At 37.0% G+C, this 12,321-nt stretch overlaps 1 protein-coding gene across 4 annotated transcripts in view; it reads right to left on the bottom strand.

Moving 5' to 3' along the window:
• Positions 1-618: 618 nt before the first annotated feature.
• Positions 619-12,321, bottom strand: part of myo6a (myosin VIa) — a 122,706-nt gene continuing 111,003 nt past the window's right edge. For 3 of the 4 annotated variants that reach the window (XM_053645571.1, XM_053645579.1, XM_053645588.1), the window contains 2 exons: positions 3,355-3,570; positions 619-2,671 (listed from right to left, as the gene is read on the bottom strand). In XM_053645571.1, coding sequence (XP_053501546.1) covers positions 2,472-2,671; positions 3,355-3,570 — 416 coding nt within the window. In that variant the 3' untranslated portion in view covers positions 619-2,471. The remainder of the gene's footprint in view (positions 2,672-3,354; positions 3,571-12,321) is intronic. The other variant, XM_053645596.1, reaches the window with a different exon arrangement.

Raw genomic sequence — 12,321 nt, 5'->3', positions numbered from 1 at the left:
TTGTCTGAAAAACATCACATTATCCAGCTTTCTCTAGAAACTGAATGGCAAATCACTACAATCTTTTCTTAGAAAGCCAGAGCAAATTATCATGCAGCCTCAGAGGGTTGCCCAAACTTGTGCATAAAACTATATCTGAGAGTTGACTTGGTCTTCCAGATTTTGCCTTTCCTTTAAATGCCAATTCTTAATGACATTTTGGAGAGTAGAAATTGTGAAGCACTTTGATATCTATTCCTTCCTCTGCTTTGTAGACATCAATTAGCCTCATTTTCAGATAATCAGTTAGCTGTTTGTAGTAGCCCATGGGTGTTGGGTGTTTGAAGAGTCAGAGAATTTATTATGCTCTGGGATTCTCATTCTTATTGAAAATTCTGGACCTGCCTAACAAGTTCTAATGAGGCCATTAAGGCCTAATGAGATAATTAAAGTTCTCAGACTTTACAACTGAAAATGCTTCTATTTTGCATTCTTTTCTAATTTAGTACAAAAAAATCTCATTACAAATGATATTATTGACAACAGTTGAGTGAAAAGTAAAATGTTTGAAATATTTACATGGATTTCAGAGTTTCTTGGTATTTGGTACATCCCTCTTTTTGCTTTGACAGTGACGCACTCGAGCTGGCATGGACTCCACAAGTGCAAAACCTTACGATCCATTTTAGACCAAATCCATCGGAGTAGTGTCTGAACACATGCTTCAATAGAAGAGATTAGGCATGAGGGAAATCTGACCTTTTGTACAAAGCAGTTAACATGGCCAATATCACAAATTTGCTTTCATTTAAATAGGGGCCTAGAAATAGTGCAGAATCTTGAATATTAAATATTAAAGATAATGATATTTTACTTTCTTTGTTTTAAATATTTCAAAATTCTAAAACCTTCTGTTTCTTTCCTATTTTAATTAAAAATCCTAGATTTTCAATGTGGTCTAAGAATGTTAGACCCCAGTGTTCTGTACATGTGTGTGTGTGTGTTTGTGTGACCTTATATATAAAAAAAACAGGTATGTGATTATAAAAAAAAAAAAATAATCAAGCAGAGGTAGCCCAACCCAAAGTGCTTTATTTCTTTCATACCACAGGAATTTGCCAACACTATATATATTTTATTAATTATAGAATGGCGTAATACTTTTTGTCTGTTTATTATCCCATTTAATGTTGTGGAACATCTGTGAAGTTAATTCCTGTTATTACTTGTTATAACAGTTATACACTATCATATGAATATGGACAAGTTTATGTTTGTGAGGTCATGCAGGCAGCTGCTAATGTTTAGCTTTATACAAAAGTTGTATCCCCCCCATTAGAGTCATTAGTTATTTGCTAGAATACATATTTGGTCCAACCAAAACCAGAGCAAACACAACTCCTCACTCGTTTCAAAAAATGTATTAGTTACTTAAAGTATTGCATAAATTTCAGTACACTTCATTTACTGACAACAACAACAAAAGTATAATTTAGACACATCATTATAGTTCATCTTCCTCCAAAATGAATGTTAATCCTTCTTGAGTAGCACAATGAAAATTCAGGAAAGACTTCAACAGAACAAGTGCGATTAAAGTTATTCAATGAAACACATTCTAATTCTCAATTTTACAACTTTACGGACTTTGTGTAAAATTGTGTAAAAATTTCTGTACATTCAGTTGAAGCTGGAAGATCATCGGGTACAGCTTAACAATACAGGTTACGGAATCCTAGAAAAATCACTCAGAAAAATATAGTGCATCGTTTAGAGTTTAGACCTGAACTACAAATGAGGGATTTTTTTTTACTCGAGTGTAAACAGTAACTGACAAATTGCTATCGTTACCATGAAAATAATTAACAAACAATAAAAGACTATTGTAATTGTGTGCAAAGCTTAAATTACATTTTTCTCCCAGTTGCTGAAAATCCTCATTTAATCTATTTGAATTTAAATATAAAGAAGTTACGTGTTTTAAGAAGCTATGATAACTATACAGTTCCAAAACTGGAATATCCCTACAGGAAAGGCTGAATTATTAACACTTGCTTATCGAAATATTTACCAGATAATATACAAAATGGTACACTGAGATGCATCTTAAAAGGAATCACCCAGGCAATTGCAGTTATTAAGGCCTCAAAGTTGAGTTATGGATTTAATGGAGAAAAATACGTGCAAGAAAAATGAAAGCATAATAATGCAAGTGACAGATTTAAAGAGAAAAACAAGCAAAAGGGAACTAATTAAGAGGGCAACAATTTAAAGGGCAAAAGACAAAATATCAATAAAAAGCAAATCCATCGGTGAACTGAGAAACAAAGTAAGTGAGTCTAAAGTAAATTACTATCTAAATTCTAACTATGAGATAAACTGCATTCTGCTCTTCAAATTAGAAAGACACCTAAACCGTTTGAGGAGTTTCTGTAGCATGGGCATGGTTTAATGGTTGACCGACCGAGTGCATGATTGTACTCTATGTGTGTCTACTTGAGCATGGTCTGCAGCATGGCCGTGGCATAAGTGGGACGTGCCTGTTGACTCTCGATAGCGTTCCTCAGATACTGGATTCCTCCGCAGCGCTCCCAGATCTCCTCAAATTGCCGGCCAAGGATTTCCGCTCCACGCTTACGGGTCAGACCTGTCTCCTCTAAATTCAGCTCACACATCTCCATATCATCCTTGCCTAGAAACAGTTCAGAGAACCAAAACCAAACACACAATTAAGAATTAAATTCTACAGAATAAAAGTCGCATGCTACAAAGAAATAGAATAACGGTGTCGAGTGAAATTTGCTTTATAATTGCTTTCATTTTTAAGTTATGCTACAGTTATGTTCACACTGACAAGGAACAAGGTAAAGTACTCAAGACAATTACAAAAATGGTCCTTCATATACTTCTGTTGAATGTACAACAGATACAACATTGCGTGATTCCTATTAAAGGTACAGTTGTATATGGCAGCAATCAATGTGTCTCATACTTGTTCCATTAATATCTTAATGGCCTTTTGTCAAAATGTAGAGGTGAAAACTTCACAAAAAAAAAAAAAAAAAAACACTCGCACGCAAAAACAAAACCAAGCACAGGTAATACCATACCATACTGCAGGGTAGCAGGACCACAATTAATGACCAGAGTTCTTGGACTTGTACCCTTAGCCATTAATTGTTTAAAGCGTGCTGATCTTGTGCTTTGACCCCAACCATTTCAAGGATATGCCACAATCCAACAACGATATTCTCCTTGACGATAAATACAGCAGTGGTTCTTAAATCCCTGGAGGAACTGTGGAGGTCCTGATGACTGGTTTTAAGAACCACTGAACTAAAGAATGTCAAAATCTTTAAAGCAAGCTGCACTCACCAGCCACTAACAGAATGGGATGTTTATCAGGGTGTAGCTCCATCTGCCTGGCGATCCACGGCCCATCGAAGTGTGCATACCACCACCCCTTCTTATTCTGTGGGTTTTTGTACTGATCACCGGGGCGGACGAAGGGAATACGGAAGTAGCGCTGCTGCCGGTTCATCACGATCTCATGTTGCCGGGCGGGGATTGGAGGAGCCATGTAGTTCTGGGCTGAAGGAACAGAGACGCAATGTGTTGTAGGAAGTTAGGTCTTTGAACTATGAGGATTCTAAGTTCAGTACCAAAAGGGTTCTGCTATTAGCATGTACAAGAGATGTTAAAACTGTTAAAATTGGCGAATTGTTTAAATAGGGAATTGAACCCTAAGTATATTGAATTGGAGCTATTCATTTGTTGCACTGCTTTAATCAGTGTAAATGATATGCCAGGTAATTTGGAATTTAGTTGTTAGTGATCTTGGCAAATCTACAGTGGAATCAATGATAGTTATACTGTAGGTTTGGTTTTTATTAGAGAATTCACATAATGCTGTTGGATGCTACCACCACTTTCTCATTTCGGGTAACATAATATGGCGTGTTCAGCATTATTTTAATATATGCTGAAGAGAAAAGAATAGTCACACTGTTATGTATATTGGTTGGTACATTAAATAAAGCCAAGCTTTTGTGGAAAGCTTATAAAACATAATAAAATTTGTGTTCATATTTGGTGCATTGAATCATTTAAATGCAAGCTATTTATCAAAGTGGTGTCCCAGTTTCGATTTTCTCTATATTTTCTGCCACACCAAGCATTGCTCCATTACTGATTTGATTTTAGTCAGTATTAGAAATCAGCTGGGGTTTATTTCTAACAAAGTGGGAGAAAGTGCAGAGTTAGTCGCTTCTGCATTGACTGAGACCACAAGCTCTATAGTTCACCGATAAAAATGCCACATTAGCATATTCATAAAGACAGTTCAGAAAAGAGCAGGAACTTCCAAGAAAACACCCAAAAAGTTTGGACAGCATGCTGCTTTGACTTTAGTCCACATTTTCACACACCATCCACATAAACTGGACCTTGTCATCTTTTGTTGGATTATACAGTGGGGGAAATATGTATTGCACGCGTCAACATTTATTTCAGTAAATATATTTCCAATGAGGCTATTCACATGAAATTTTCGCCAGAGATCATTATTAACTCAAGAAATTTGGAAATAAACAATTCACAACATTAAAGTCCATAATTAAAGTTGTGTGTAATAAAGTGGCATGACACAGGAAAAAAAAGTATTGAACACGCTAAGAAAAAGCAGCTCTCCAAGGCAAGGTAAAGCAAGGAGCCAGCTGAAATCCGTAAGTACTTATACCCCATTTCTGTGCAAATTAATATCAGCTGGGTTAGTAAATTGATGGTCTATAAAAAGACTTTTTGTTCCTAAGGTGTCACACATCTCATGACGGGTAAAAGCAAAGTGCTCTCCCAAGACCTTCACAACCTTATTGTTGCAAAACATATTGACGGAATCGGATACAGACGTATTTCACTTCTGAATCCTCCAGTAAGCACCATTGTGGCCATTATCCACAAGTGGAAGCTCCACTCCATCATCAACCAGCCATGCACAGGAGCTCCTCACAGAATTTCTGACCAGGGAGTCAGAAGAGTAGACCAAGAGCCAAGGACCACTCAGAAAGAGCTCCAGAAACACTTGGAGGCAGCAGGTACCATCGTCATAGAGAAAACAATAGGCAGTGCACTCTACCGCCATGGCCTCTATGCACACTCACCCTGCAAGACTCCATTAATAAAGAAAAGGCATGTCGAAGCTCGTTTAAAGTTTGCTACAACTCATTTAGACAAGCCTATGAAATACTGGGAGAGTGTAATCTGGTCAGACGAGAGCAAAATTGAACTTTTTGGCTGTCATACTACACACCATGTTCGGAGAAGAAATGGCACTGCACATCACCCTAAAAACACTACACCAACAGTGAAGTTTGGAGGTGGAAGCATCATGGTGTGGGGCTGTTTATCATCGCATGGTACTGGTAGACTTCATATAACTGAAGGAATGGTGAATGGAGCCCTTTACCGGGAGATTCTTGAGAAGAATCTGCTGCCATCCACCAGGAGGATGAAGAAGAGACGTGGGTGGACATTCCAGCAGGACAACGATCCAAAGCATACAGCAAAGGAAACTCTCAGTTGGTTTCAGAGAAAAAAATCAAGGTGTTAGAATGGCCCAGTCAATCACCTGACTTGAATCCAATTGAACAAGATTTAGACAATATGTTTAGAAGAATGGGCCGAAATCACACCTGAATACTGCGGCCCATTAATTTCTTCATACAGGAAGCGTCTTGAAGCTGTCATTACAAACAAAGGCTTCTCCACTAAGTATTAAATCCATTTCAGTTAGCGTGTTCAATACTGTTTTCCTGCAGCATTCCACTTTATTACACATAACTTTATTTATGGACCTTAATGTTGTGAATTCTTTATATTTCCAGATTTCTTGAGTTAATATTGATGTCTGGTGAAAACTCTCATTGGAAATATATTTACTGAAAAAAAAGTTGATGCATCCAATACTTATTTCCCCCGCTGTATATCATGCTGTTTAGTGCCATGGTTCTCAAACTGGGGTCCAGAGATCCCCAGGGATCCATAACACACATCCAGGGTGTCCTCAGTTTTTTTTTTTTTTTTTATTGTTACAGTGGTGGAAATCACAACCCACCATTATCAAAGTTATTCTATTTATTATTGAGTTCTAATCGTTATTATCCAATTTGACTGGTCACTTGAATTGAATCCAAACCTCAATAAGTTAAAAACGAGTTAAATAATGTTTAAGTGTAATGGCATTTGTAATAAAAATGTCTTCTGTGAGTGGAAAGAAAATAAAACTATTTTAAATCTATTGTCTGACTAACAAACAGACAAAATAGACAAAATATTGTTATTGTACACATTGACACATTGTATAATTGTACATGTCTAATATTTAAATACTTTAGTTTTATTTCAATTACATAAAAATATACTCAGTTAATCTTTTTTTTTTTTTTTGTATGTTTGTTTTATTTTACAGCCAAGGCATCCAGAAACTTTGCAGAAATTTTCTAGAACCCATGGGCAACCAAAGATTCAGAAGCCACAAGAAGGCCTCCTGCAAAAACCTGAACAGTGGTAACAACCATGGGCTCACCATCCCCTAATGATAAAAGATATTATTACATTTTTTTAAAAAAATTGCATTCTTATGTTCCCCTTGGTGGCTTGTGGGCCAGAAGCAACTGCTTATCCTGTCAGAAATGACCCTGGTGACAAACCACTGAAACTTTTAAGTACTACATGTAATGTACTGTATCAGCACAGATAGCTACTTGTTACTACAAATCTAACTGATGTTGGGGTAAATTTCTGACAGGAATGAAGGCGGATATACTCACCACTTTCAAAAATAAAATTCAGTAATAATTATTATTTCTTCGCTTGTCCGACTGAAGGAACTCTTAAAAGTCCTATGAAGAACCCTATAAGAGATTGCTGGGCTCAAAGAAAAATACTTTCAGGAAGTTCAAAACTTTTCTATCCAAACAACCCTTTTATAAGCTAGCATTCCTTGGGGTTGAACTGATTACTTCCAGTTTAGTGTTTGCGCCATTCCAGAGGTATAGTACGTACTACAGTTCTCATATTTAGTTGTGTTTGGCCATCTGTTTGTTCCTCGATGAGTGTGTTAAATAACTTGCCTGCTTCATGCAAGTTCATTAACCCATTGTATTTCTGCCAAACATTATCGTGCCAGGCATAATAACTCTAGACATAATCCTCAGATCAAAACACACAATGCTATAACACTTTCATCAAAAACCTTGTACCTCTCCAACTGTCTAGCTTTCTCCATCATTATAAATCAGCTACTAGGCCTACTGTATGTATTATTTACTTCTTGCATCAGGTAGTTTATTTAACATAAATGTCTGCATAACTAGCTTTTCATTTCAAATCCAACCGTTTCCTAATGGGTTTCCTAACGTACTAAATGCTGGCAAGCTAACAATCATGTCACTTTGCATGGCAACTTACATAATTACCTTACTACTTTTAGCTTTAAAACAAGCTTTTTTAAAAACTAATATATATATTATATATATATATATATATATATATATATATATATATTTAGCAAAAAGCCAGGGAAGACAGTGAATATAAATCAGAGAAGGGTACAAAGGGGTTCAGTGTGGTTATTGAGGGCAGCCCAGCTGTTAGAATTGTTAAACTACCATCAAGGGCCACTTACACACATTTATCACATGGCGTGCACAACCTAAAAACAAAAGAGGCACAGGTTATGAATTTTCATCTGATCATCTTCGTATAAAATATGACCACAGCAGCATGAGAGACACTGACCAGTGTGTAGTGTTTGAGATTTTATGTGTCTCTGGTATGAAGACACAACGAGGTCACAAAAATGAAAGCCACCCCGTTTCTTCAGCTATAACGTTTTGAATAGAAAACGTTATGTAGGTGATACTTATTATTCACAAATATATTATTTAAAAGGCGGCATGGATGTGCCCTGGGTAGCACTCGTCATCTAGGTTCGATGCCGAGTTCGTGTTACTATCTGTGTGGGTTTCCTCTGGGTTTTCCGGTTTCCTCCCACCTTCTAAAAACACAAAAGTCGGCTAAATTGCCCCCAAGTGTGAATAAGTGTTTGAATATGTGTGTTCAGGATGTCACGGAATGGACTGGCATCCCATCCAGGGTGTATTCCTGTCTGGTGATCCACCGTGACCAGGATAAAGTGGATACTGAAGATGAATGCTTAAATTGATTTTTTTAAAACCCGAGACAAATCAATGATTTCAATAAATTTACTGCATTTTTTAGGGTTGCATTGTGATGTATTCCTTTCGTAACAGGTACATGATCCTAACACACAGTGTTAAATGTTGTAGGTGTCCATTTATGACTAAAACCAGAATTATACTTCATACTAAAAGAGGTTTCCAGTGCCTTTGGGACATTAAAAAGGCTCCTCACCACTTGGTCATAGTGCAGCAGTTACAATAACTGTCACCCACTGAAACCAAACTCTCTTTTTTTTTTTTTTGCCAATTCCAATGGGATTTTTCCAATTTTGTATTGCCAATGTACCAATGGGAAAGATCTACCAATGGGAGAACGATGTGAGAGAATAATGCCATCAATCCCACCAAGTTACCAATTACAGTTTTTCGGAATTGTCAGGGAACTATTTTCATAAGAGACAGCAAACAATGCTTAATTTTCTTAACGTATTCTACATTTTTTTTAACTGAAGGTTTAACATAAAAAAAAAATAAAACAATGCAGTGCTCATCTTCATTATTCTGTCATTAATATATTCGAATAGACTTCTTTTTTTTTTCTTTTAACCCTTTGCTGCATGGTGTTGCAATATGGCAATTAATTTATCTCCAGTTTTTTTGCTAGGCAATATTACGAAGCTACTATTTTCCTACATAACTGGAAAAGGGGGGCTTTGACATGTCAAAAAAATGCCATGTCAGATGACCATGAACTGCTGTTTGCAGTTCCTTTTCTGGCATGGTGAAGATCATCCTCGGCATGCTGTGAAAATTTTATTCATTTTTTCAATATATAGGCAAAACTACCTAAAGGAAAAAATGTAAACACTATCTGAGATAAGTTAACATTTTTTTTTTTGTCATTTAAACAAGTTTATATATTTGGAATATATAGTTAAATGGTGAAATGTAATTGTTGGCATGTTTCAACAACATGCAAAAATGGTACAGTATGTGAGTTCATCGTTATTTATTTATTTTGTTAATGTATGTTTGTGTAAATCACGTCACGCTGTTTACTATCCGACCGCCTTTAATCACGGACATCTAGTGCATCACCTTTCATACAATACCATGAACAATATTTCAGATGCTTCTGAAGCCCTTCTGATAAAGCATAAACCAGTACGAGTATAAACACCTCATACTGCTTTCTGCCAAAAAGAAAACTTAAACCTCTTTTAGTAAATATTACATCAAAATCTTTTTCCCCCTGAAAATACACACTTGCTAGTGGATTGCATAGGTATCCGAGTGTAAAAAGACAGGAAGAGATACTGATGCGTAGTATGCAGGATGCTTCCCTCTGGTACATATTACAGCCCATAAGTCTCCAGTTATCTGTCCATCTGTCCTTTCTTTCATAAAAAAAAAGGGGCTGTGATAATAACAACCATAAAAGTGGCATTATTGCGTGTGCTGAGCACGCATAAACATAGCGGCTCTGTAAATAGCCATGTACAGCCTTCGCATCCTCTTCATCACCATGGCGACTCCCAGCACAGATGCACAGCAAGAGGCTTAGAAACCCAGTCCACTCATAAGAGCTGTTTTTATTTCATCAGCTATGATTATCTAATACAAATTTGCTGAATGATATTGCTCACTAATAACTCAAGCAACATTTGCTTTTACTAATTACAGGAAATACGGACAATAACGCATAACACACAAAGGACTGTAATTACAGTGATAATGAAGTCAATATTAGGTACTAGTCATTAAGATATGATAACAACGGTCATTTTTAGAAGAATATGCTTCAGCATTTGAATGAAATATATAGCATCGCAGCTGAAAAGAAAACGTGAGAACAGGATATTCATATATACAAGGAGTATATTTCAATTTCATATGATGTTCTTTAACCGGTAAACCCTGATTGTGGTGGTTTTAAATAATTTATTTTTGAGAAATATAGAATATATTGTTTGAGTAAAACTATTGTTATCATTTATTTGAAAAAAGTTGGACTGTATTTTTAAGCACAACTGGTTATCATTGGTCAACAATGCATGAACATAATTTATAGCAGAGTGCTGTTGATTTCTCAAATCTAACTGGTTGGAAAGTGTCGATTTATTTTCTAAAAGCAGCCCGGTCAACCGTTCCATTTGAAAGACAAAACACAGGTTCATATTAATGCGCTCGTTCTAAGACACTCCACATTAAAAAAAATGAATGTAATTGCTGATATGGTGAAGCTTTCTGGGAGGAGATGTCTATTCATCATTTTGGAAGGAGTCTCCAATGTCAGTGCTTTGTAACTGTCACACGTTCACATGTACAGCAATTTTATCGCTGCAAGACGCCAGTCGCTGTACTATGAAGTTGCCAGTAACCGTTCCTACTATTGGTTGCCATAGTAAACTTTATCAGTGGGTGACGCAACTAGCATTCCACTTTTAACAACAAAACAGTTTTCTTGCCATTAAAATGAAACATTCTGGAGGGAGAGCGTTTGTATATAAAATTCACCAGTGTATATATGCATCGTATCCTACGAGATGAAGGAAAAACAGCGTGTACTCTTTGCCATTGCGGCCATCTATCTGTGGCGAAAGTGCAAGGACCAGACCGTCTGGGTCCACAAAAAATTTCGGCGTCACAGGAAGCATGGCGGATCACGTGCGCTCTACTCTCTTCACTCCCATTGGTAGTCACTGTACCAAGTCTCTCCAAATTTGCATAAAGTTAAACTTTTCCTCAACTTTGTCGCGTTGCTGGACATGCCCAGATCTAGTCACCAACAGTCACTGTCGCTGGAAGTTGCCAGCTCTCATTGAAAATGAATGGTCTCCGGTTGCTTTGTGCCTGTGAGTCGCTGTAAGTGTGAACGTACCTTAAGTAAAATAAGATAATGAGTCTTTATTGATCACATATACATTACAGCAGAGTGAAATTCTTTTCTTCGCATACCCCAGCATGTCAGGAAGTTGGGGTCAGAGCGCAGGGTCAGCCATGATACAGCGCCCCTGGAGCAGAGAGGGTTAAGGACCTTGCTCAAGGGCTAAACAGTGGCAGCTTGGGGCTTGAACCCCCAACCTTCAGTAACCCAGAGCCTTAACCGCCAAGCCACCACTGCCTCACAGATGATCCACAACATTAAATGTAACTATAAACGGATGAAAACAATTATCTAATAGTTTGCAAATGGTATAAGAGGAATAAAACACATGAGGACATGCTGTTACAGGAAGCATGCATCGTTGATTATTCTCCTATAATATATGTGTTTTATTCCTTACATATGCTTTTAACCTCCACGTTATCATCACAATAACAGAACACTGGTAGGGAAGGAGTAAATACTAATTTTATTACATTATATGACTCTCTCATGTACACAGGGACGAATCCATATTCTGAAGTAAGTTGAAAAACATGAAAAAGTAGAAATGGACTGGCTATGAGAAGCCTGTGTTTGTGTGCGTTTGTGTAGATTTGCCAGATAGAGGTTTTTGGGCACAGAAATGCAAAGAGAACGATCTGCTATGTTGACAGATGGTCTCGCTTAATTTTGGATACTGGCAGATGAAAGGAGTGTGTAATTACAGGGTGACACATGCATATACACATCCACACATGCTGTATGTACACATACCCACGCACAGCATGATGAATTTTCCTCAGCAAAGCCAAATAGTTCTATAGAGGACGGGAACGATTCGCAAATGAAAAACAATTAACTGCGGTGCATCCAACTAATCAAAGCATGATTGTGAATGACACTGGCTTTTGAGATACCAGGAGGATGCTATTCCTTGTTTTCGGAAGCTTGTTCCAGGCTTCCAGATTCAAATGTCTGATGATCCAACAATACTGTTTTAGATTTTTAGCTCCACAAGCAACATTTGTGTCTGGGGGAAACTGTCAACTAGCAGGTTAAATACACTTTGCTAGTTTGGAAATATATTCAGACAAATCAAATGCACCTTGTTGAAGTGTTTTTTATGGTAAAGTCAAGCGCTACTGTATTTTTTAAATCCCTGTTCCCCGAAGGATCTCTGACCAATCCCACCCACTCCTGTAGTTATTTTTGTTTATCCCTACTGGCAATATTTTTTTGATGAACTTCTAATGAATTCCATTTGGACATGCC

Source organism: Ictalurus furcatus, chromosome 2, assembly GCF_023375685.1.
Source record: "Ictalurus furcatus strain D&B chromosome 2, Billie_1.0, whole genome shotgun sequence".
Lineage (NCBI taxonomy): Eukaryota > Metazoa > Chordata > Actinopteri > Siluriformes > Ictaluridae > Ictalurus > Ictalurus furcatus.
The sequence above is the reverse complement of the archived record's forward strand: the minus strand, read 5'-3'. Positions and strand labels throughout refer to the sequence as shown.